Source organism: Ischnura elegans, chromosome 11, assembly GCF_921293095.1.
Source record: "Ischnura elegans chromosome 11, ioIscEleg1.1, whole genome shotgun sequence".
Lineage (NCBI taxonomy): Eukaryota > Metazoa > Arthropoda > Insecta > Odonata > Coenagrionidae > Ischnura > Ischnura elegans.
This window is the reverse complement of record NC_060256.1, coordinates 28,435,955-28,460,678: the sequence shown is the minus strand read 5'-3', so window position 1 is coordinate 28,460,678 and position 24,724 is coordinate 28,435,955. Positions and strand designations below refer to the sequence as shown.

At 38.6% G+C, this 24,724-nt stretch overlaps 1 protein-coding gene across 3 annotated transcripts in view; it reads right to left on the bottom strand.

Moving 5' to 3' along the window:
- Window positions 1-24,724, bottom strand: part of LOC124168482 (serine/threonine-protein phosphatase 2A 56 kDa regulatory subunit gamma isoform-like) — a 364,148-nt gene that overhangs the window by 197,682 nt on the left and 141,742 nt on the right. For all 3 annotated transcript variants that reach the window (XM_046546762.1, XM_046546765.1, XM_046546763.1), the window contains one exon: window positions 4,912-5,311. In XM_046546762.1, the coding sequence (XP_046402718.1) occupies window positions 4,912-5,311 (400 nt within the window). The remainder of the gene's footprint in view (window positions 1-4,911; window positions 5,312-24,724) is intronic.

Here is a 24,724-nt window from a genome sequence, read left to right as displayed (position 1 = left end):
GATAAAGACGAAGTAAAAAAATCGACTTCCTCTAAAATCGTCTGAAACCTTAGGAAAAATTATCGATAGACTAAATTTTCTATCTATTACATTGTTGCCAAATGCCTATACGCCTCTACTTTTTGGGGGCATTTGGAGGTCAAAAAATCGAAGGTCGTGAGGAATTTGAACATCGCGGAGAAGCTTGTTAATGGCACCAAAGCCATTGTCAGCCATCAGTTCAAACCTTGTAACAGATAGCCTTAAAGCCAAGGATTGGTTTGTATTCCCATAATTCAATTTAATAAATTGCAAGAACTTGCGGAGTGACCAGAAAAGACCGCAAGCCTTTACCTTGGGGGCAGAGGGGCAGATCCCTCCCTGCGAGCAAAAGCGATTATAGGATTACGAAAGCAATTCATTAGAACTTATATCCGCAGTAGTCCTCTCTACATTGATGAGGCATGAAAAATTACATTACCAGAGAAATCTAAGCTGGAGGCATTAGAAATGTGATGCTTAAATGAACGATTAAAACCAAATGAATCGACCGAGTAAACAATGATAAAGTCCTACGAAGATTAGGAGAGAAGAGGAGCTTAATGAAAGCTTAAAGAAGATGACAGAACAATCGGTCATACCTTGAGGAATGATGACCTGATGAAGACAATCGTCGAGGGACAAATAGGACGACAAGATCGGAAAAGAATACCTCGGTGATAATATGGTAATGTGGCAGAGGTAATGAAGGATATGACAGAGAAAAATTACCTAGATTTGAAAAGTTAAGCTGCTTGAAGAATTGAGTGGGGAGCTTCATCAAACCAACCTAACAATTGTTGACTAAAAGAACAATAGCAATAATGAGTAATTACCAATTCTTCCCTTCCTCTAACCTATGACGACATCAAAAAATGAACCCTTCGTTGTGAAATAATTAAAAAGAAGATGGTCGTGACGCATAGCAGTTTTTTATAGCATGTGCACACCAATCAAAAATTAAAGGCTTGAAGTCATCTGTGTTCAAATTGTGCGTGATGAAACCATTCCATTTCCACTTCCAGGATACTGTATTTAACCGCTTGCATTAAGATTGATCTAGTGGGTTAGTGCCCCGCTCTAGACTGTTCCCTGAAGATGAAAAGCAGATCTATTGGCTAATCCAGCATAAAAGGGAACTGTAAACAGCCTTTCTAGACTGCTTACGGAAACCTGCGGAAATTTCATGCCACTGACAGGAAATACAACAACGTTAAGCAGAAAATCGAAGAGAAAAAAATCACCATACGCCTGAGCAAAGCACGGATCTTATCTGGGATGTTGATAGGCAAACGGCTAGGCTATTAAAGCCGAAGTGCGTGAGTACCGAATTGGGTTTAGGTAATTGTGCACGACACCAAGATTGAAAGAGCTTTAGTTGACAATTCGCGGATTCGAGATGGTGTACTCAAGCATCCAAACTACCCCAAAGTTTCGTTTAGAGACTGGTAGGTTAAGTTAGGAAGTTTTTCAAAAGATTAAATCTTACATTAAACCCTTTAAGCTCGTTTATTTTTTTAACATTCCACTGCCTCATATAAAAAAACGATAGAAAACTCGTTGCGTAAACAATATCATCGGTAGTTTGCACTTTGTGTAAGCTCTGCAACAATTTATGCATTTTAAATTTAATAATTTCACCATATTAGGCACCTCCACAAAATTTAATTCAACTAACATTAACATTATTTAAGGAAACATCAACTACTTTTTTCACTTTTTCAATGTCACAAGACATAAACAGGGACAGGTCTTAAACGGGAAAATTTCCAGACGTTAAGGGAATTGCTGATAACATCAAAATTACTGCAATCTTCGTAAGACAAAATAGTTACTGTAAAAAATAAGACTGACTTTTTTACCACAAACATATTATTTGAAGAAAAGTTGCTGTCCAAGAAATCTATTCCGAAACCAGTTTTTTTTTCGAAAGTGAGAATTATGCCAGAAAACCCAGAATTACACAAGAGATATCGAAAATGTGGGCTTCTACGATTAAGAAGCTCCCCTGGCCGCCAGGACATAGGTTAGACCCATACATTTTAGAATCGTGGTACTTTTCCAAGGTCAAAGCAGTGTAGCAAGTAGGGTGGTTTGAAACCTACCTCTCCTGGAAGTTTTGAGAGATACTATCATAGCAGTGCCTCCTTCAAATGAACTCCCCTAAATGTATCCTTTCCAAGTAACTCCTCTTCCCCCGAATGTTTTCTGCCTACGACTCCACTTACGGAAGTAGACCTGGAGGTTCGTAATAGGAAGAATAATTGTCCAAAAGAATAATGAAGCATATTTTGACGAAGGAATCAGAAATATTACCTGTATGTTTTCCTTATCAATACTAGATTCCATTAAGTGGCGAAATGGACGGTAAGCCGCTCATCTGAGAAACGAAATATATGCATATCGTTTTCCAGAAAATTTGAAAATACTCTCTTCCTAATGGACATCATCGACTGAAGGGAACTTTGGAAATATGATTCGAAAATCTACAATTTAAACGGAAACTTATGGTGGTACTTGTCAACGAATGGATAAAATGTATATCAATGCAACAATTTTAATGACATTTTGATAAAATCATTATTTAAAAAAATAGGCTCGTATTAATAAGATTCGCCAGAGTACCAAGAGAGTTCTTAAAAAGGAATCATACAATTGACGTTTAATCACGTTAATTGAATTAACATGGCGCTAAAAGCCCGGCTCAACCATAAATTTGTACCTATGTGTACCAAAACTTTGTGAGAAAATAGTGAAGTGAGCCCTTCATATTTGAGACAAAGGTAAGGATCTTCTCTATATAACCTGAAATTTTCAAGATTAAGACTTAATTTTTATACTAGCGGAAATGATTCCTACTATTACATAATACATTAATTATATCACCATATGTGTCATGTCCCATGCTGGACTACTCTACACTCAGAGATTGGTCGAAAACAGAAATAGCATCGACTGTGTCTCGACGTCGGCCAAGTATCGTAAGCAGAGAACCACACCAGCGTGGATATTCATGCATCACGCAACGGGAACTGGTCAAATTCCCACGGAGATGACTGCCGCTGACCTGTTCGACGCCGTGGTCATTGAGTCGTGGAGCGGCAAGAAGCTGGATCGCTCGCAGTTTCCGACGACCACCTGAGCCACTGGATCCACACGTTAAGAACACGCACACCTCCCACTCGACCGATCATTTTTGGTGACGAGTTACTCAACTTTAACTTCAACTATCATCCTGAAATTTCCAGGGGAAGCGCATTTGACCCCATTTAATACTTGCCTGTATCTCAAATACTAAAAAAATCTAATGTAAAAAAATAATACAAAGGTTAAATTTACAAATATGAAAGGCAAATCGCAAGGATCTACTAAAAATACACTGAACACTTCAAGATGAAATATAAATTTTAAGTGAGCAATCTATCACAAAAAAAAACAGTTCGACAAGGAGGTATGCGCCCACCTAAGGCCCACAGTAAACTTGAGAACAGACAGAAAGAAGAATTGCATTGAAGGATTATCACCATCCCGTATAAATTCTATACGAAAACAAAACCAAACTTGACGGCCTATTATCTCTCTCCATCTATACAAACTCTCATTTTCGAGTAAATGACAATCGCGGCGATTATATGTTAAATTTATTTTTACAAAGGCTAAAAAGAATTAAACAACATTTTTTCAAGGAGGAAATCTAAGTTGTCAAGTCTTATAGGAGTATTACTTTCATATATCTTTCATTGATTAATTGAAAAAGTTAATGTAAAAGTAAAATATATTTAGAAAAGAAATTAAAACAATAATGAAAAATACAAAAGAAGCTACTCTCGCAAAAAATTATATTATCTAGAAAGAAAACAATAAATAAAAATAAAATTCTGCAAACATTAACGATGCTGTTTTCATAATTACATGGCTCACCAGCCTGCCCCTAAAAGTATTCACTCATTAAACTAGAGTGCCGGAATAATTACTGGGAAACTCAAATGATTCCACAAGCACTCATAGATATTTAGAATACTTGACTAGTAAACACCGGCGAGTGCCCGAGTACGTCAAGGAGCTATAGCTCGTTTGATACGGTATTCGCCTGTTTATAAATTGTGATACCTAGAGCACTTCGGCTACCATGAACTCATTTGATCATACAACAAATTTTTAAGTATTCAAGTAAAAATTTGGGTTGTGGAACAGGTTTGTAACAGAATTACCTATTTTAAACTCACTCACATCTCCGAGACAAAAAAAGATCCACCCAAGATTTTTTTCACCTCTCCCTCCGATCATTACATAAGATTTTATGTATTAAATAAACATATAGTTAAATTATTATTTTAAAAAACAAACACTTGCGCTTCCATACGAAAATATACCGCACCTTTCCTTGTCAAAGACGCAAGACTTGAGCTAACCCAACTTCTTTCCGGTTCCAGTAATTCGCGCGTCATAGTACATTCCCTAAATCTCAGGACAACTCCCTGATTTCCGCAGATTTCCCTCGTAAAATTCAAATACCAAGACCAGTAACCACACTGTGGAGTAAAACTGAAAACTTAAGAGTGATATGGTAATAGAAGGATAAATCAGTTGAATCAGCTGTTCACCGCATGAGTTGCTCTTTTCCCATTGAATCTTTGAACATCGTGTCTCAATGGTCGTTATCAGGCTTTCTCCAATATTTTCAAGAAAGATATCCGAGATTTCGTGACGTCCATAGCCAAAGAGAAACTCGCCCGGCGGAAGACGCAAGACCAGTTCCCTCAAGAGAGCGATGACTTTTGGAAACCCTCTGCTACTCACTCGGCTACCACTGTCCCCTCCAAGCGACCGTGGATCACCTCACAGATGACGACTGGCGCAAAGAAACAGTGATACAAACAGAGATGCACATACCTTTGAGAAGCGGCAACTTTTGCAACTCCCGGTTCTTGCTGACGTTGAATCGCGACGAGCTCTGCCTCTTATCCTTCTTGTTCTGTAGTGGACCAGGGTACTTGATCTTGTTGATCTGCGTGGGCGGGGGGACGTTGGGGGGTACGGATGTGGGGGACTGTCCGCCGTTGCTGCCCCCTTTGGGCGGGGGCTGCTGGCCGGGGACGGTAGCGGGTGGCAGGGGTGCGGCCGGCTGGCTGGGCGACGTGGACGGGGGACTTAGCGCCTGGGGGCCGCCGCCTCCCGGCTGCGCCCCCGCGGCCGCAGACTGGGTCGACGCCGGCGGCGGCACCAGCTGCGGCGCGGCCCCCGGCGGCGACTGGGTCGAGTTGGCGTTCGCCACGCCCGAAGACTTGTTAACCTGGAAAAAGGAGACAAAGGCGAGGGTCAACGTAACTCAACAGGACATCTTAGAATAATAGTGGCTACATAATACTTAGGAAACAATCGCGGACCAGCCAATACTTTCCGTTGAAAAATTGTACCCGAGTTTGAAGACCAACATCTCAATTGACGAGAAAAGCAATCGAATCTCTAACTGGACAACACCGGATCCCTTTCTCGTTTCGGCAAGATGCAGGCAGTTCAGCGCACTCGCAACCCGGAATAAATGTAAAATGATTTAGACATTTTTAAAATTGCGTTAGAAGATAAGAATGAAGGACCAATGATTTAACTATTTGCATTTGAATGAGGCAATATAACACTTTAAATTCGGCAACAAAGACAATTATTTCCATATGTATTAATCATTTTCCATGACATTCTAGACAAAATGAAATTGCTCGAAGTACCAATACCCCCAAGGCTTTCCAGAAAAGTGGTCACACTGAATATTTTTACAGTAAAAACTTCGGACTATGGCCCGTTTCAAACAAATCGGCGCGGCGGCTGGAAATACGAACTTTCTACCTTCGAACAACCGCTAGTGCTTGTTCAGTTGAGAAAATTTGCGGCAATCATAAATTTCATTTTTATCGCAAGAAGCAAACACAAAGGGAACGAATTTCACAATTTTGCAGGCGAAAGCTATTTTACCCAAGCTAAATTGACATTAAGGATTGGGGCTTTTCACTGGGCTTAGAAATAGGTAAGACAGAATATTAGAAAATTGCCAAATAATTAACCGAAATTCTGAAGTAAAAAAAGCAAAATAAAGTATCCAAATCGCTAAGAATTCGAGATCTACTTCTTAGCAAAATATTACCGGTTCATTCCGTGATTTCCAGAAAATGTGCACTGTAAATACGAACACCTAGAATTTCATGATGAAGTGGTAATCACACAAATAATACACCAGTATTACTGACCAATAAAGATTTTTACCCGCAAAGAAATTAACAACTAAAGATGGCATTTCCTCAAAACAGTATATCAATTTCATTTATTTTATTCGTAAGTGGGACCTGAAGTTATGTACAATCGTACAGTTTTAAATAATCATGGTTTTGGATGAATAAAATTTAAAATTTGTTTTTCCACATAATTGTTATCAATACGCATACCATGGTTTCGACGGTTAACGTAATCTTTAAATTTTATTCGCCCAAAATGTTCAGCAAATTCCACTAAATATCGAAGGAAACCACCACATTTGATCATGGTTTCACGAACGGGGTAAGTTGTTAAACAATAGAATCCTATCACCCTTTTATCACAGCTCTAGGACCTTCCATTCAGTAAAAAGGCACCAGTGGGACCTAGAGATATCGCTTTAGACGAGAAATACTCGACTTCGCATCCAAGCACAGCTGCAGCCAGCCTTCATGACTAGCGAACGACTTAATGAAAGAGATGAGGACAAGAGGCGCTCAACGCCACGCCCTGGCGCGCCCTTGGTTCTAGGAGGCGGACACTCCACAGCTGCCTTAAGGTGGCTGAAACTGTTTCATATGAAACGTACAGATTTGGGCAATGCTTCGCATTCGTGTTTCATTTGGAGGTATCAAGGGATAAAAGTACATAAAAGTAAACAAATGACGCTTCACCGACTAATTACATTCGTTTTCCATAAAATTTAACTGTATTCTGAGGAAGCATGATGAAACATCTACTTATCTTTACTAAAAAGAGACAGATCGTCTTCCAAATGAGAAGAAATGCATATGACTACATACATCCTTTAGAAAACATAAAGTTTACTAATTATAAGTATCAAATAAAGAGAAAAAAATATTCTTTCGCGCCTCACAGACCATGGGTAAATTAATTGAAATTTAGAAGTAGGCAAGGCACAATATAAGTAATTAATTTTTGACTTCCAACTCTGCGAGATATTGAGTCGCAAATTTTAATTATTTTTCCTAAAATGGAACACGGACATTTTATTTAATGGATGCAGTTGTTTACAGCCAAGACGAGAGATTTCCGCTTCAAACGCCCCAAGAAACGGAATGCAGAAGACGACAGCGGAGGACTTCCGCACCCGCTCGCCGCTGGAGAAGGGCGTATCGACGATAAAGCCGCCAATGACGTCACACCAATACGTCACTAAACTAAGTGGGAGGGTCGTGGGGTGTTGAGGAAGGGTTGAAGCTGAGAAGGGGTGACGTATGGGAGACGGGAATGCTGAGACGGTTGAGTGCACGCCTTTGCAAGTTACGGCGAAGGGACTGAAGAAAATGCCTGCCGTCGCGATAGCCGAGACGCTGCGCCCAGGATTTTTCTCGAAAAAAGAGAAAACCAGCAGTCCCAAAATTCCTTAAATGGATATTTATAATGGCAATTATTTTTCTTGACATTGGGACAAAAGTAAAGGGTTATTCGCTAACTTCAACTACGTGATCATTAAAAAAATAGAAAAACGTCACATCCAAAGGAAAACGACATTCCGATCGATTCACTGTTTTCATGAAGAATTCAGATCAATCGCTACCAAAAACAAATCGAGAAGGAATAAGATACAAACTTTAGGAAAGAAATACGAATGTGAATCCTATTACAGCCCCTAATAATAATCCGAAGCCTAAGGTAGCGACTGACACCCCCTGAGCGTTTATTCCGGTTCTTTCAACGGTTAAGGTGGGCTCTAGCTTACACTAACTTGCTATCAGATAGAATAACAATCAAATAACCTTCCAATACCCGAGTGAAAGTGCCTAACTTACCCCGAGTGAAAGTGCCTGACTTAACAGCAAATTGCGCAGATTATCCCTTATAGACCAGATAAAAGACACCAAACATTTACTTCAAAGTCTTCATATGGTCATAATTTTGTCACAACATGGGGAAATCCAAGTACCTGAGGTTGGTTAAGAATCGCAAATAATACTCTCCTTCGCGATACAAATATTCCATCCCTGCCACTTATAGTGACCGGTGAACAGCAGCGTAGGCGCAAATCATGGTCAGCCGAAGTCATAAGTCGAAGGAAGAATCGACAAACGCAATTCATATCACTTCGCACACAATATCATCGCACGTTACGGGTGAGGTATATAGGTGGCTTCATTGAGGTGTTTGTAATGTACATAAAAGGCGAAAAGTAATTATAATTAAACAAAATGCAAAATTAATGATAACATATTCCTATCGGCAATCGATCATTATTTTCTCCTTCCCTTCAATAGAATTTATCTCAAGGCATTCCCCCGAGGTTAAGAAATGGCTATCTACCACCAAGGTAGGCTGACTTTCAAGCGCACAATTTTCCCGGAAAGCCTGGCCCATTCTGGCAGGAATGCGGTCCTTTTTCCTCATATACGACCTATTATTGAACTCCCGGACACACCGAGACACATTTAGCTCTAAAACCCGGAAAGTTGGATTTCCTGGCCGAAAAAAAATTGATGTTTTAAATTAAGCGCCATGATGGTGTCGAAAAAATGAAATTACTGTAATGATTGAAAGAAGATGACCAAAAGGGTATTGCGAAGATTATAATTGATCAAGTCTGTCCTCAATGAAAGCCTAAATCCTCCATTCCCAATGAAAAAAGGAAGTTCTCATAATAAGAGGTAGAGCGCATTAGATTCACTTACTAAAAAATCAACTCAACCATACCAGTTCTTTTAATTAATGCCCATATTTCATTCCTCAATAACACTGTAAGGATGAATTTTTAACCAATACTATTACTGACATTTCATCCAGAGATAATTATTAAATTCAACGAAAATTCAGATCTTACCACAGGGATAAGCACGATGGACCAAGATGACCGCTCTCCCTGACAAACCCACAATTTTTTACCTGCCTTTTCGCCCTTTCAACATAAATTTTAAAGAAATACAGATAAACCATGGTGTCGAAAGATTAATCGCGAGTTCAAATCAGGAAAACAAAGTATTTACCGTCAATATTACTTAAACCCTTTAAAAATCAAAGGAACGAAAAGCATAGTCGGGTTATGTTCGTGCTAAAATAATTCACATGCACTGACTTATTCATCTAAAAACCTAAACAATAGATACGTCGACGGATTTTCAAAAGAGGAGTAGTTTTCCGTAATTTGAAGGAAAGGATTGGATTTGACACATTTTTAAATAATCTGATAGACCGAAAAAAAAATCAGTATCACATGCCCTCTTATTATGCTGATTTTCCTAAGGCGGATACTTAAATAACTGTAAGCGTATAAAAAAACTATCAATAAGCGTTGAAAAACTAATCTCAAGCCCAGATAATTCAGACGATTGCGTAAAACTTAGTTGGAACCATGATTTCATGCTATTCTTCTGACAGAGAGTTCCATAATTTAAAAAAACTCAATCTTGCCGCTTACGTAGTAAATGAGGGCTCTACAGGTAAATAATACCAAGAGAAAGGGAAAATTCGCTGCACATCCATAAGATTCCAACTTCCTTGATTCTCCAAAATCTGCCAAGGGAGCGGATCAATGAAAGACTGGCGAACATGTTCTCAACTGCGCAGTTACGACATCTGGACGATCATCCAGTACATAAAAAGCAATGCAGTTACGTTAATCCCGAAACTTTTTCCACGCCTTTTTTCCGTGAGTTCCATTTAAACGGATTACCAGTTATATATAATATTATTTTTAATACACACGGAAATTAATTTTCATGAATCTCCGAGAAAAGCTTCGAACATGATTCTCCGTTTACATATTTTTTCTTAAGCATCCTGGAGAATACTATTCGTGAACAACGGATACAATACGCGCATTCCCATTAAAAGAAAAGTTTGACAATAACTTTATTTTATTCATTACCTCACTTGTCATCAACGTTAAAGTTTGACTCTACACACCTATATAGTACCAGCATAGTATTCTGCGAGTAAGCTACCGATTCCAAGCTCTATTTAAATCGTATTCTCTCACTGACTTAGAATATTTCCGAAACACTTTAAATATTAGCGACTACTTGCTATTATCAACATTTAAGACATCCAGTAAATGATATACGTATTCTTATGATGAATAATATCTCTATCCAAAATGGTACTATGCATGACGGAAGAATTGTATCCAATTCATGGATAAGGACGTTTAAATTATTGAAAAAAATATTCAAAATAGATGCTGACAATAATCAAATAGTGATCATATAAATAGAGCACAGAACCAGATCATAATATTAAATTAAAATATAATTATTGATCATTGCACATGTAACTTGGTGAAATGTTTGATATTCATGATTGAATATTTAACTTTGTAATTACCAAAGAGTTATTTCAGACCCGCACCACGAGGTTTAACACACTGTCATAATCATAGGTGTTGCAAAACGCGGTTTTCGTGTCTCAAACAAATTTGTGGAAATAACAAAGTTAATTATTGGATGTAAAATTATCCTACGCATAAAATGAAAGTAGGAACACCATTTGAAAAAGATGAACGCGTCGTCCCAAAGTACTCACATCTGTATATTTCATCTCCAGGATCGCTACTATATTTTTCCCCTCAGAAATCCCATCGCAAATCATTTGAAAGGAATATTCAACAATCTTACATCTTCTGGACACCGGATTGAATCTTTTATCCCATTTTCACTCAACAATAACTGTTCCCCAAGGAAAATACGGCCATTTCGTTCATCGATCTGCCATACTCCATTGCTCACCGCCAAATCAGAGTCAAGATGAAACGGCGCCTTGGATATCAGCGAAAGCACTCCGGATGTGTCCCGAGGCCCTAATTCAATCAGCCGACAGAACCTCTCGTCCAAGACGAATGTAGGCCATCAGAGGCGTTCTCTGCCGACGAATAAACCACCTTATCCTCCGTGACGTATCGAACTACTAGCCAGAGCTTCGTCTCACTCCACATTGAGAAGTTAGGGCTACAGGAGCCCACGCTCGACCTCTACACATGGTCGAAAAATAGACCCGAGGAGCATCAATAACCCCTCTTACGTAGGCAACACAAATAAGAAATATTTGCGGTAAAGCTTTAGGAAAGCTAGGATTCTTCAGGCAAGTTGTGGGACGGTCTTAGGGCGAAAGAGTGAACGAAAGGTACTTCACACCTAAGAACAAACAGAAAGCTTTCCACGTTGCACGAATAAGGTTGGGACCTACTATAGACTCCTCGCGAGAGGCTACGCGCTACGCTTAGATTGCACAGCCAATTGAAAACAAATGCCTAAAAGCGGAAATAAATTTTTCACCGAAAACTCAGACCCTAGAGCATGTAACTTTTCAGGATACCAGCGTACCAACTTAATCCATCAAAAATTGAAACGTAAGCTCGGTATTCGAAATAAATTAAGATATAGAGGATTATTGAATACGTGTAGGCATAACAATTCAACCAATCGGACACTTATTTCAGAATTAATCTAAAAACGCTTCTTACGGTATTATGCATGAACTACAACGTATTTTAAACCACTAAATGGGATAAATATAACGTTGGATTGAAAGCAAGCCACAACATACATAAAACAAATATTTTAACATAAAAACATGTCCAATACAATAGTAAATACGATGACTCAAGGAATATGCCAATCGCATTAGAAAAAACTAGTCACAAAACTGAAATTTCAAACAATCTACCGAATTTAAGTAGAGAAAAGAGGTAATTAGCAAGGTTGGTATCACTCCTCTACAGGAATGCGCAATATATCAACTAGTTTCACCACCGTTGAACTTTTGATCCAAATCCTCACAGAAGATTCATAAACACACTTATCCTGCTAGCACCACTTGCACGCGCGCATTCAATGAAATCGTCACGCTTTCCCAATTCGCTCTCGAAATTCGTAGCGGACGCCAAATTGCCTGGCGCCACCGATTCGCGAAAGTCATGAAGGGGCAAGGTGGTCCAGCATTGCCTTGGCAACTTGATGTCCCAGGGACACCGAGGTGAATGCCTCCAGTTGAAGAAGACGTCCGCGTCAAACTTCCCCCTAATGGAGCACGTGCACGGACACGGAACGTGAGGCCGCTACACGCGTGATGCAACCGCCGGCGGCGGAAAATGTGAACGACATGATTCAATGAGCCACTATTATGTGCGGCCAAAGGCTCTTCTGCGGGTTCTTCGAGCATTCAAAGATATATGCTCTTCAAAGACGGAAAATTCACAAATATATGAAAAATAAAGGATTCTCCAGTCGCCCATTAAATATCTATTTCAACAAACCACCATCCAAAAAGGCGTACGGCTGGGGGGTTAGGACACAGCCGTTAACAAAATAATAAAAAAGAGCGTTGAAATAGTCTGGCTACTGAGTCCTACGTAGAGTTATTTAAAGCGCATGATTGTTTGGGAGAAAAACTAATTCCTATGCCTTCCCTTCAGCAAAATGTCTTTTTTATTTTATCGTTTCAGTCGGACCTGAAACGCAAATGCAACGAACTAATTTATACACCCTGAAAATTAAACGAAGATGGGATACGTTTTAAGCAAGAAATCTGTCACCGAAAAAGACCGGTGACGCAGGAGGTATACGTCCTCTTAACGACAGCACAAAGGAATTTTTCCACGATATCTATGCGTTTGCAAAGTCGAATCCTCCCTTTACATCACCGCCAACCTAACCTCATTTTCCGTCATTCCCAAACGGCAAAAATGACAACCAGGCTCCAAAAATAACCGCCACTACAGCCGACGAAAAAAGCCAGGCTGGGTCCTCAGGGACGCGTTAGCCGAAGATAATTGGGCTACGGAACTAATTTTACAGTATTTTGATCTATTTGGGGCCAACGTCTCAGGAGAGACAAGTTTATCGCCAAGGTTGCGCACGAAGAAGCCACACGACGGATATGAGTTATACTCAAATGGGCACAAAGCCATGGCCACAATTTTTATCCGCAGCAAAATCACAAACTAAAGAGTTCACTAATGGCACTCGAAATACTCAAATTAATACGAATTTAAGGACCTTCAACATAAAATGCGTTTGACGCTATCAGTTACGTAAACATCGTTAGGAAATAATCCAATCCAAAATTCACGAATAAAACTATGTTTAAATAAATACGTGCGATACCCTAAAAACAGGACGTATGATAGGACTAAGAGGCCATACGACATCAAAGATAGAATACACTAATTTAAACGCTGTTGATACTAAGATATAACAGTTATCTTCGTAAAATAAAGTTGAATAGTTACCTTCGATATCTTAAAATATATGCTCCAGCTATTTAAATTCACGCAACAACCATTATTTATACAAATTTACAAAGGTCAAGAGACTACCCCTAAGTAATCCACCCCATGCGAGGGTGGAAAGCGTCTACAACGCCTGAAACATGGGTGACCCACATAACACGATGCAAGTATTGCGGGCTGCAAACACACCAGGAGTATGAGCAGAACCATATTTCAGCATTACAAACGCGAACACTGAAGGAGCGCGGACATGACACAATAGTAATTTGATACATTTACATTGGACGGCGTTACTAACCGACTAGAGCCAGGTCTCCACTTTGAGTGACGACCTAGGGAGTATTCTCATTTCCTGGCATGCTTGCATCTTCTGCTCTAACAACGCTTATGCAATATTCACCCTCATCTTCAGTGATCTCCATCTAGTCACTTACAAACGCTACGCCTAGAACTTTGAGAATAATTAACGTTCATTTACTGTCAACGGGAATATTCTTAAGATAACGTTAAGCATACCGACACAATAATAAGCAATTACAGCTATTGACTTCCATAACGCTTTTAAAATTTCGTATTTACATCATTACTTTCAAAGGCAAAAAAATAAGCTGAGAGTTAAAAAAATATTTATAAAAGTAATTAATATTAAACTCATTTTCATAACCACTATTAGAGCAAAGCGAAGTTCCAGCGCGCATCTGAAAGTCATGACAAGCAATTACGCATCGAAACTTAAAAAGTATTTCACATCGCACGACCAATGGAGGTTTTGTGATTACAATAGGCTGAAAATAAAGAGTGAGTCATATTTGAAAGTTGAATCATCAAACGACTGACCTCAATAATTGACTTACTAGTAATAATAAGTTAAAACCGGGTTCATCTTTTTGCTCCAGGCCTACGGAAATCTAAGTGGATTTCCACAAGCCTTTACAAAGGGAGAAGGCGTAAATGGTAGCGGCAGAAAATAATTTATCCCCATTCGTCGTCCAGGAAACCAAGACCACGTCACAAAAAAGACATGATGAAGAAAGCCAATTAAGGGGACGCCATTTCTCCTTCGGTTGTTGCCTTCCCTAATTTCGCACGAAATGAAAACCTCACACATGGAAATTCATGATATTAAAACGGAGCGCTTTAAAAATAGCATGGTCCCTTTCTCGCATGAATTAAATACAAACATTGGCAGTTGCCCTAATAGCTCCACCTCCGATTAATAAAAAGTAAAGTCAACAATTACTGAATAGAGAAACAAATTTCATACAGTAGTTCCAGGAAGCGCCAAATTCCCTATTAAATACCATTTTTCCCTGAAACTAGATCACGATCAAAATATTATGAAAGCGTACTATTCTCTGTATTCGCAGTGTTTTCACGAAACAAAATGCGAGAATATAAGTATGAAAATCTTTACGAAAATTGCACAACATATGACGCCATATTGTTTAAGTATTTTATGGTGAAGTGTACACACAAAGTTTCAAATCATTTTCCCATAACACTAACACTTTGAGTGCCGGCCGCTAATATTAAAGCCCTACTGAAAAATCCAGCCATTTTTACTAAATTCGCAATTTTTTTAAAAACATTAGCATCAAAAATGTATTTATATCGATGTGTATTTCAATAAAAATGGACTTTGCTCTTCTTTATGAATGAGTTGAATAACATTTATTGCTAACTTTTAAATATATATTTTAATTAATGAAAACCTACTGTTTTTGAAAAATAAAAAAGTTGCAACAAATGACGTACCGCTATAAAATGCATAATATATTTTTTATTACCCTCAATTTGAACTATTTAAACCATGGAAATCATACAAAAGCATTATTCCAAGCAAATCATTCAAAAATCCTGGATGAAAAAAGGTCACTGCACCCTCAACAAACGGTTCTTTCCTCCAAAGAATTTTCACACAAAGTAGGCTGAGATAAGGGTGCCGGTAGCTACAGAGGACTTTTCGTCCTCAAGACATTAAAAGAACTCTTTTTCCATCGAGCAGTTGATTTTTGGAATAACAGAACCACTAAGCAGTAAACTGGAAAATGCCATGGGCAAAATACAGGTATTACAGCTTCACGCAAACATAGTCAATAAAACAGATAGACGTAATATTACGTCCATGGCAATCCTCAGAAGGATTATCAGGACGTAATATTACACCCATGGCACGCAAAGTGCTAAAAGGTCGGGATGGTTTTGATGGAGAATTCAAGAATGGACATAGATTCGGAGGAAGACAACAGGATTAGCAAAGATCAGAGAGAGAAGGATGGGCCAAGGGATCATGTTACTAACTGAAATGACAAAGAACCATCTTCAAAGCACAAATTCGGTCCAGCTGATAAAAATCCTCTGCATCCGAGTATGCTCTTACATAAGAAATCGTACAAGTACCGTAAGAAATGGGTCCCCAATGAGACATTAGTAAATTTCCTCAACCTAAAAATAAAAACAAAAACTTGGAGCTAGCAATACAAATGGAAAAAAGCGCTGAAGCTGAGATAAGCGAAATAATCTGATTTCGTCCTCTAAATTCAACAGAAAAGAGCATCCACTACAACCAATCAATATCCTCATGAAATAGTTCATTTGTAAAAGATACGAGCCTCAATTTATATGCAGATTAAGAAAGGGAAAAACTGGAAATAAATGTAGAGCTTATGTACGTTGAGGATTACATCAAAATGCCACAAAACAACTACCATAGTCATTATTACCCACAACAAAAGCTGAGCAAAATTACAGAGAAACAATTTAAAATGTATAAGTAACAATATACCTTTTTATAGTACCGACCATGGTATCAAATCGCCCACAGCCAATGTAAAACGGAATTTTGAATCGGACACGCAAGACTCATGCATGGAAAACTTCCTCATTTCTAGCAGAAATTGTGCTCATTACAGCTGAGTCGGCACTGATAACTGTAATCGTTGGATACGACTATTAGGAGTAAGGAAGCAAAAACAAACAGCCAAACTAAAAACGAAATAAGTCGAAGTGCTTATTGTTACTTAACTCTCAAACGGCCCATCATCCTAATTCGAGCACTCGTAAGCATACAGTGCCTTCCTGATTAGCTACGACATCCATTCAGCCTTTCCCATTACGCTTGAGCGTAAAAAAAGGATCCGATGGAGCTGTGAATGAGCTTTACGAGTAGTCTTCCCTCTCCCGTGAGCCAGAGTTCCTCCCTTCTGTTCGGATTATGCAAAAGCGACAAGAGGCGCCTCTCCCTTTGAGTACGGTTCCAAGCGACGCCCTCAATCCTCAAGGCAAGCCGACAATGTCTCGCGGAACACTCCAACGGGGATTCCAGCACGGCGAATGGGTTCCCGTCCCTTTAAGCTCCTCCCAACTACACCCTGAGAGGTTTACACCGTAATCCTTTATCCTTCACTGAGAACATTTTAACATGCTGGCAAAGAAAATGTATTTACCACCATAACCAAATACCAAAGTTAAACATCGAGAAAGATAGTAGTTAGTTGCACGAGAGAAGAGGTGACGACTAGCGAAAAGCGATTAAACTAGCAAAACAAGAAGTTGAGGGGGTGAAACAGGTCTGCTATTTGGGAATCCAAATAACAGCCGATGGAAAAAGCAAGAAAGAAATCGTAGGCGAAGAGAAAATTCTACAATAAGAAGGATCTAATTCATGCAGGGAATATAAATATATAAGCAATGAAGGCTGAGAATGATATTAAGAAGAAGACGGAAAAACACAATCCAGCAACATAATAGCCCAATGAAGGAGATCTTCGATGGAAACTTGCACGGCATAAACAGTAAACGTAATGTGGAATGTGAAAGAAAATAACTCACAATCAGTAAGAGTAAAATAATACGTCACACGAAAACACCCTAAAATTGCGACAAACCAAACTTGAAGAATGATGACGATGAGCCTAATACCATAATTTCGATTGATGAATGAATAACTGAAAAATAGCGACATACGTTGGAGAAATACTATCACAATCATCCCTCAACTGTAATGAAAAAAATGTACGGATATTAGCACTGTAGGAATCTCAATCAACGCCTACCTTTACCAACTTACACTTTCACACACATGGCTAATATGAACAAACACTTACGGACGAAATTATACAAAATAAAATGGAAAAGTTAATTAGCTCCACCAGTTTTCAATAATTCCATGAGAATAACCTTTAATTATAGAAACAGAGAAATGAAAGATTAATTAAGAGCTTTTTTAACTTCTACATTTTTATTTTCGAAATTATTTGTCGATAAAACGAATTATTTGTACTGGAACTTCATCGATTGTCTTAGGTTAACAATATTCCAGTCAAAACAAGAGGTTGGCCTATGGGTGTACAAATTGGTCACTTCTTTTTTCTTTTGCACACTGTCTAGTGTTAACAGTGCCGAATTAACAGCAACGAGTTCGCTATATAGAAACAATGACATTTAAATAGTACAGCAACATAACAATTTGGGCTAGGAGTTTCTGAATTATTTATTTTTTACTCGAAAACTTAAGTACGCAATGGGGTTTAATTGTCTAAATGAACAGAGGACTCCCGCTTTTAATCCTCCCATGTGCATCCCTCCCCGATAGCACAACAAATTAAGAATTTTAAATGACGAACAGCGTAAAATACTCACTCTCTAAGGCTTTACTGATATATATATTTCCGAAGATAAATACTCCGTCCTACATTAAACTTGAAGGCGGGTGGAAATTTCTGTACCCAAATATCTTGAAACAAGTCTTAATAATTTTCCAAAAATACTGGAAGTAAGCGTAAGCATACCATAAAATTCCAAATTCACAAAAAAAAAGGATTTCACAAATCACGTAAACATCAACGTAACCTAACAGTATCCTTCTCCGACATGAGCGGACCGGGACCATAATAACTTACTTGATACTCAAACACGTTGGATATGGGATTTAAATGAATACCGCCCATACTATGACGCTGCATTGGTTTGAAAAGGTCCTAACCACAACCACGCCATTTGCAGTAAATACGAGTTAAGACATAGCGGTTGTTTTATTTATGACACCATAAGGTTTAATTTGTGAAAACCTTATTTTACGTACGGTGAAATGGTGACATTACTCCTAAAGACAGACAAGAAAAGTCGTTTTACTTTATTGAAGACAAAATTAAACAAATTTCTGCGTTGACATGATGAAATTCTTCCTAAAACAACGTTAATTTAAAGAAAAATGAGTTGGACTTTTTGTTGCTGATTTATACCAATGACACAAAGTCAATTTTGGTATAATTAGATTAACAGCTGATGTTTTCAAGGAAATTCAGGATATTCAATATTTAATTTGGGCTATACTTAAAAAATAAAAGAATTGTAAGATGCAAGGCCATCGTCAACGTCAAAACCAATGCAGGGAAGTAGCAACCAATGCAGGGTAGAGTACACCGCGATAGCCATGTAACGGCATTCAACGAACCAAAGGATGAGGGAGTCTCCTCACGCAGGTGTGCTAAGGCTTCCCTAGTAAAGAAATCGGCTGCAAGGGCAGGGGAAACTCATGGCGCCGCGCTTTTAAGGGCTTAGACGAGACGGGGGCGCACGGCAGAATGAGCGGAAGGAACCCCACAGGAGCAATTACACAACACCGCCACCCCCTAAGACACCTCGGCTCACCTGGGGCCAAGCCGGCAAGGGCTCAACCCACCTCGCCCTAACACTTTGGCAGATTTGGAGCAAATTTTTAGTTATTCTTTTAAGATGCACAACTATTTCGATATTTTGCGAAAAAAATCATCAAATAAATAATTTCAGTTTCGCTGAAGCCTCACAAAATTATTTACAAAAATAATTTTGATGACTGAAGAAGTATTAAAATAAAAAGCTGATTACAAAAAAGAAAAAACTTTTTTCCACACAAAAATTGATTTTCATGTTATAGAGATTTCGGTAGAAGAAGTTAATTTAAGAACAGTAATATTTACATCGGTAGAATTATTAACATTAATAAAGCTATTAACTATACATTACAACAGCGTAATTATTATTTTGCTACTTCCATCAAATTTCAAGAAAAATTGTTTAGAAGAAAATTCTTATCCGAAAATATTTTCTTTCGAATCCCTGACAATTATTGTTTATAAAAACACGAAGGACATGACAAACCAATACGTCTTATTGTACTCTTTGTTAAAATATGCCCTGCTTACAAAAAATCTCACAGGCATGAGTAAGAAAATCTTGACTCAAAATCTAAAACACTCTTCCGGTCAAAAAAGCCTCTCCTGTCCAGGAGAAAGTAAGAAGCTTGCTGGGGGTCAAAGGCCCGAGGGCCAAAGCGAATCTCCTACCGTCGACGGGAGAAAGAAATAGAGACCCCGCGAAGGTTCCCCTTGTCTTCCCGAGGGGTTATGAATTAAAAACGCCTGAGGGAGAGTTTAATAATTCAATATCGAATCCGGAGATCATCTCTTTAACCCCCTGGGGGGCTAAGCCTTCCCCCATCACGTTACCCTCCACAAAATCCTGAAAGGAGGGGAAGCACCCCCATTGTACCCTTCAAGGTTGGTTATATCAGAGAGGAAATCCTTGAAAACACGTGGACCAAGACCAGATGTGAACCCTTCCTGACGGTTGTAAATCATGCTTTTACCTTACATGTTTTAGCCCTCGACTAGCCAAACAACGCAAATCATTTAATAATTCCTAATCAAATAGTCTTTCCTAATTTTTGCACCACAAGATCATTACGAATTGCAGGTGAGACATAGCTTGCCTAAGCCCCGCGCCTGAAATTATTTAATATTATATGATATAATAGCGCAGCGTATGCCGATAGAGGACGTGATTTTAAAAAAATCTTGTAATCCAGATTTTACGAACCCATATTGCACCCACCCTGTTTACCTAAAAAAAATACCTAAATTCATCTCTAATTGCATGCCGATTTTTCATAACGAGAAAGCAGTAAACAGTCGTTGACCTCCATTATTTAACCAACGTAATGCAGTCGCAAGTGAAACAAGACAATTTTTTCTCCCTAATACTTCTTTTGATTATTACAAAAGAATAACCGTCGTAATACCATGAACTAAATCTATGATAATGAGGAAACCTGTAGTGCCTGAGAGAAATGCAGTGTGTGACCAGGTAGTAAACCGGGACAAAATTCCTGCTCAATAATTTTGGATGCAAAGCTCTGAGAGCAAATATTTCGAATTAAAGACCACTTCGAATGATTAGAGCCTTACGTCTTAAGACTCAGAAAACAATGCCGAGAAGAGCAAAAATATTTACGTCGACGAAGATAAATTCCAGTATCAATGACTTCATACGGTTTTGCAGGTATTTTTACAAAACGTTTAAATTTAATAAACGTTATTAATAATCGAATCAGAAAAACAAACAAGTGAAACTCATTTTGAAAACCAAACCATGAGAAACCAAGATGGTACCGGGAACCTACAAATAACAAGTAGTATGGTAGCTATTCCATCTAACGTGACTAAAATATCAAAATTAGGGCTAATTTTCGCAATTTTTAATGAATATATTATGAATTTTCCCAATCTTGAAACTCTTTTAATCCATTGTTACGAGTACACCAGATTAAAAGTTGATATGCCAGTGACCGCAAGCATTTGGATCGATTGATTTCACATTACTTTCAACAGTTTTAGTCTATGTCAATAAATTAAACGATACTGATAATTTTCCACAATTACCTTACGTCCGCTTTCAATTCATTTTGTTTTCATTCAATTTCAATTCAGTAGGAGAAATATATAATGAAATCGCTCGTCCAATTAAAATGTTTATGGAATGTTGTTAGTACGTGTATATAACACAATAATCTACTTATTACATAGTATGTTTTAACTAAATTATTTTAATCCTGAAATCACTCCCTTTTAGGCCAACTAAATATACTAAATTTGTGTATTTAGTTGACCTAAAAGGGAGTAAAAAATACCCTCTTCTTAAAGAAAAACTTCAGGGCATCGTCACTTCAATTCCATAAATCCAACAATAAATTGAGCAAGAAAGTAAAGCCAACGACAAGGAAAGAACTCAATGGCTGTCTGTTATGTTCCAAGCGTTCTCTCCATCACCGACTAATTGCGAAGGTTGAGTTATAGTACAATCGCAAACGGTGCCCATTTTACTTCACTGAGAGTGCATCTCGCAGTCGTGGTTAAACATCATAACAGTGAGACCACTCGCATCCGAATCAATCGTTTTGGAACGTATGACTGTTGAGTAATTCCCTCGTTCAGCAGGCCGACGATCGCTCTCGCCAATATCCCGTGTCATCAATGAGCCAATGCCATTGGAGAGACTCAACCTCGCCCTGGGCTTAGAGCCAATCATCACAGCTCTCGTAAACACAAACTGAAAATACGCTCTCCTTCAAAGGCTTATCCCTCGGCTAAATCCCCTAGCCGTATCATACGGCAAAAAATTTACACGCAAGTTCAGGTTGGCCAATGCTGGAGTCAACGTTTAATCGGCACTTGGCCGAGTTAAGGATGGAATGAACCGTATTTACCGCTTCCATGGGAAATAAAGGTCTCGTAAAAGAGCGCAATACAAAGAAACCAACATTGATTATGAAGCAGTACCCACTTACGATAAAATAGAATTTAATAATACCATCTAAAGATGAAATATCGCCAAATAAAAACGTTACGAGAGTTGTGTTTAACTCAGCACTGTGATGATTTTACCGCATTATTAAAAATGCTTCTTTACCTACTTCGGAATGTTTGGAACTTTTGCGAACACATACTTATACCCACATTAGTCATGCTTGTCTAGTCACCAAGCAACAGCTTTCCAGCGAGTAATTCAAACCTGGCTTCTACCCAAATAATCCTACTCCTTTCCTATTTTGTGGTTTTCATCAAAGGAACGAGCAGCGCAAAATCTCATCCAGTTCCATTAGCACCACTTTTCACCACCATTATCGCCCGTGGTATCCTTAGCCCATTCCCCAGAGAACAACATCTCCTCGCATTATCTCGAGTGTTTCCTTCGCGACACCTGATTTATTCTTCCATACATCCATAAGCACCCTTTCTTTCTCCATCGCTACTTTAGTCACATTGCTGGCAAAGTGTGGCCAAGGAGAGAATCTTTACGAGTAGTTAAGCGATGGGATTATTTCCCCCTCCTGTAATTGTTTCTCCACCGGAAAAGCTTCGTCTCCCCCGTTTCGCCATCTTGCGCGCACTTACGAATCCCATCCGCCTCACAGGCTCCAACATTACAGCCTCGCTCTATTCCATCTGATGACAACCACGCCCCAACAACGATTTTCCATGATTTTAGGGATGGGACAGTTATCAATCAATTAAGACTGCGAGCGGATATGTTAAAAAGAGATAAAATCAGGTAACATAATCATAGATAAGCTTTTGTGTGGTCCACAGACATTTACCGACTAGGTATCGACAAAATATGACATAAACATAGTTAGCCATAAAATATGTCGTAGAAATTAGTTTGTTGAAACTTGAGTCTGTTATAAGGATCTATGGAACGTACAAAAGTTTGCCAGTGATTATGCCACCTGCCACACGTTTACACAAAATATCGCCATTTACCATTAACTTAGTAAGACAAAAAGATCGCAAACAACTATCATGCGTCAAACGCAGTGTCCAAAGTGAATGCACAATAGTCGGTCGCGAAATATAGGTCAGGAGACATTTAAACCTAAAGGAAATGCCTCAATTTGTGTCTATTATACAAAGATTTGATATCTAATTTCAAAAATTCCTTTTAATCATTATTCGACATATCTCACTCCAAAACATCAACTATGGACATAATTAAATCTTAAGTGTTCAACGACAACCAGGATTTGAACCCCGGAAAACCCAAACAGAAGTCTATATTTTAAAATCTTTTTGCCGAAACACTCAACTGTGGACATAAAAAATTTAAATACAGTCAATCACTAGCAAGATATGAACCCAAGACCCTCTAATGAGGCACCCGTCAATTCATTTTCACACTAATTAGTCACTGTAAAACGTCCACTCATTTCGGGTACAACAATTACCGCAAGTAAATAAGCGTCCTCCAATATATCGTTTTATACTCCACACGATAGGTAAAAAAAACTAAATACAACCAATTTAATGGAACTATGGACATCACTTATACAATAATTAAAATAAATAAGTAAGCTGGGTTTCCGCGAAGGAAAACCTGCGTGGAAACAACCATTATGATTTTATATACCCTTCTAGCGCCTCAATGTTTTCGAATATACAGTGAATGAAATTAACAATGGAAACATTCCATAATAAATGAGGTATTGCTTATTTGAATAATACTTTCTACCAGCGAAAAAATCTGATACAATAAAAAAAAACCTTTACAACTTTCGCCAAGGCTAGTATTCATAACTTGGCAATTTTTTGCTGTAAATATTTTTCTAATTTCACAGGAAATAATCATCAAAATTTTGGGCCCATGTATTCAAAGGAACTGAGATGTATCAATTAATGCTTCCACCTTCATCCTCTTACCGGCGTTAAGTCAACAGTGACGTAAAATGTGAAATATTTACTATCAAGTTTGAGGCGCTTTCGAACCTGATGTCCCGGTGATCGTCCACATTCTCTCGATTGTTATGGGTGTTTCCCAGACAATATTCGTGAACACAACCCCCTGCGGGAGCATACGCTCTACGAGACGAAACCCTCTATCTTTTGCGCAGTTCATGTTTGTTTGCCACCAGATTCCGAGCGTATCGCTATCACCAGAACTCGTAATAACCTGATTCTGCCGGATAAATCGCAGTCGGGCACTATGCAGAGGCACCCTCGAATTCGCTAGCTTTTATGGTCGTAGTACACGATGGACTGATTCAGATGGACTTGATGGCTGAGGCTGCGCAATATGTGCGATCAAGGAAAATATTTTCCGCGGACGCATTTTTTAAAACCAGCCATCGTTGACAACATTCATCGGAGTAAAAAGAAAAATTAGGTCACAGGGAATCTTCTAATTCGTTCCTTAAACTTTAATTTTTACAATTTTCAAGCCATGTATCCCAACTAACGCGTAATTTTCATGTAAATTACGTGATTTTATTTCAAGTAATAAGGAATATATTCTTTAGAGATTACACGAGCTGTAAACAATACCAGCGGCTTCTATCGCGAGACGCGACCTTTAATAAACTACTTCATCGCGTACTCAAACGATGTGTAACTCTATACGACGCAATGAAACTCGAGGGTGATAACGGACATA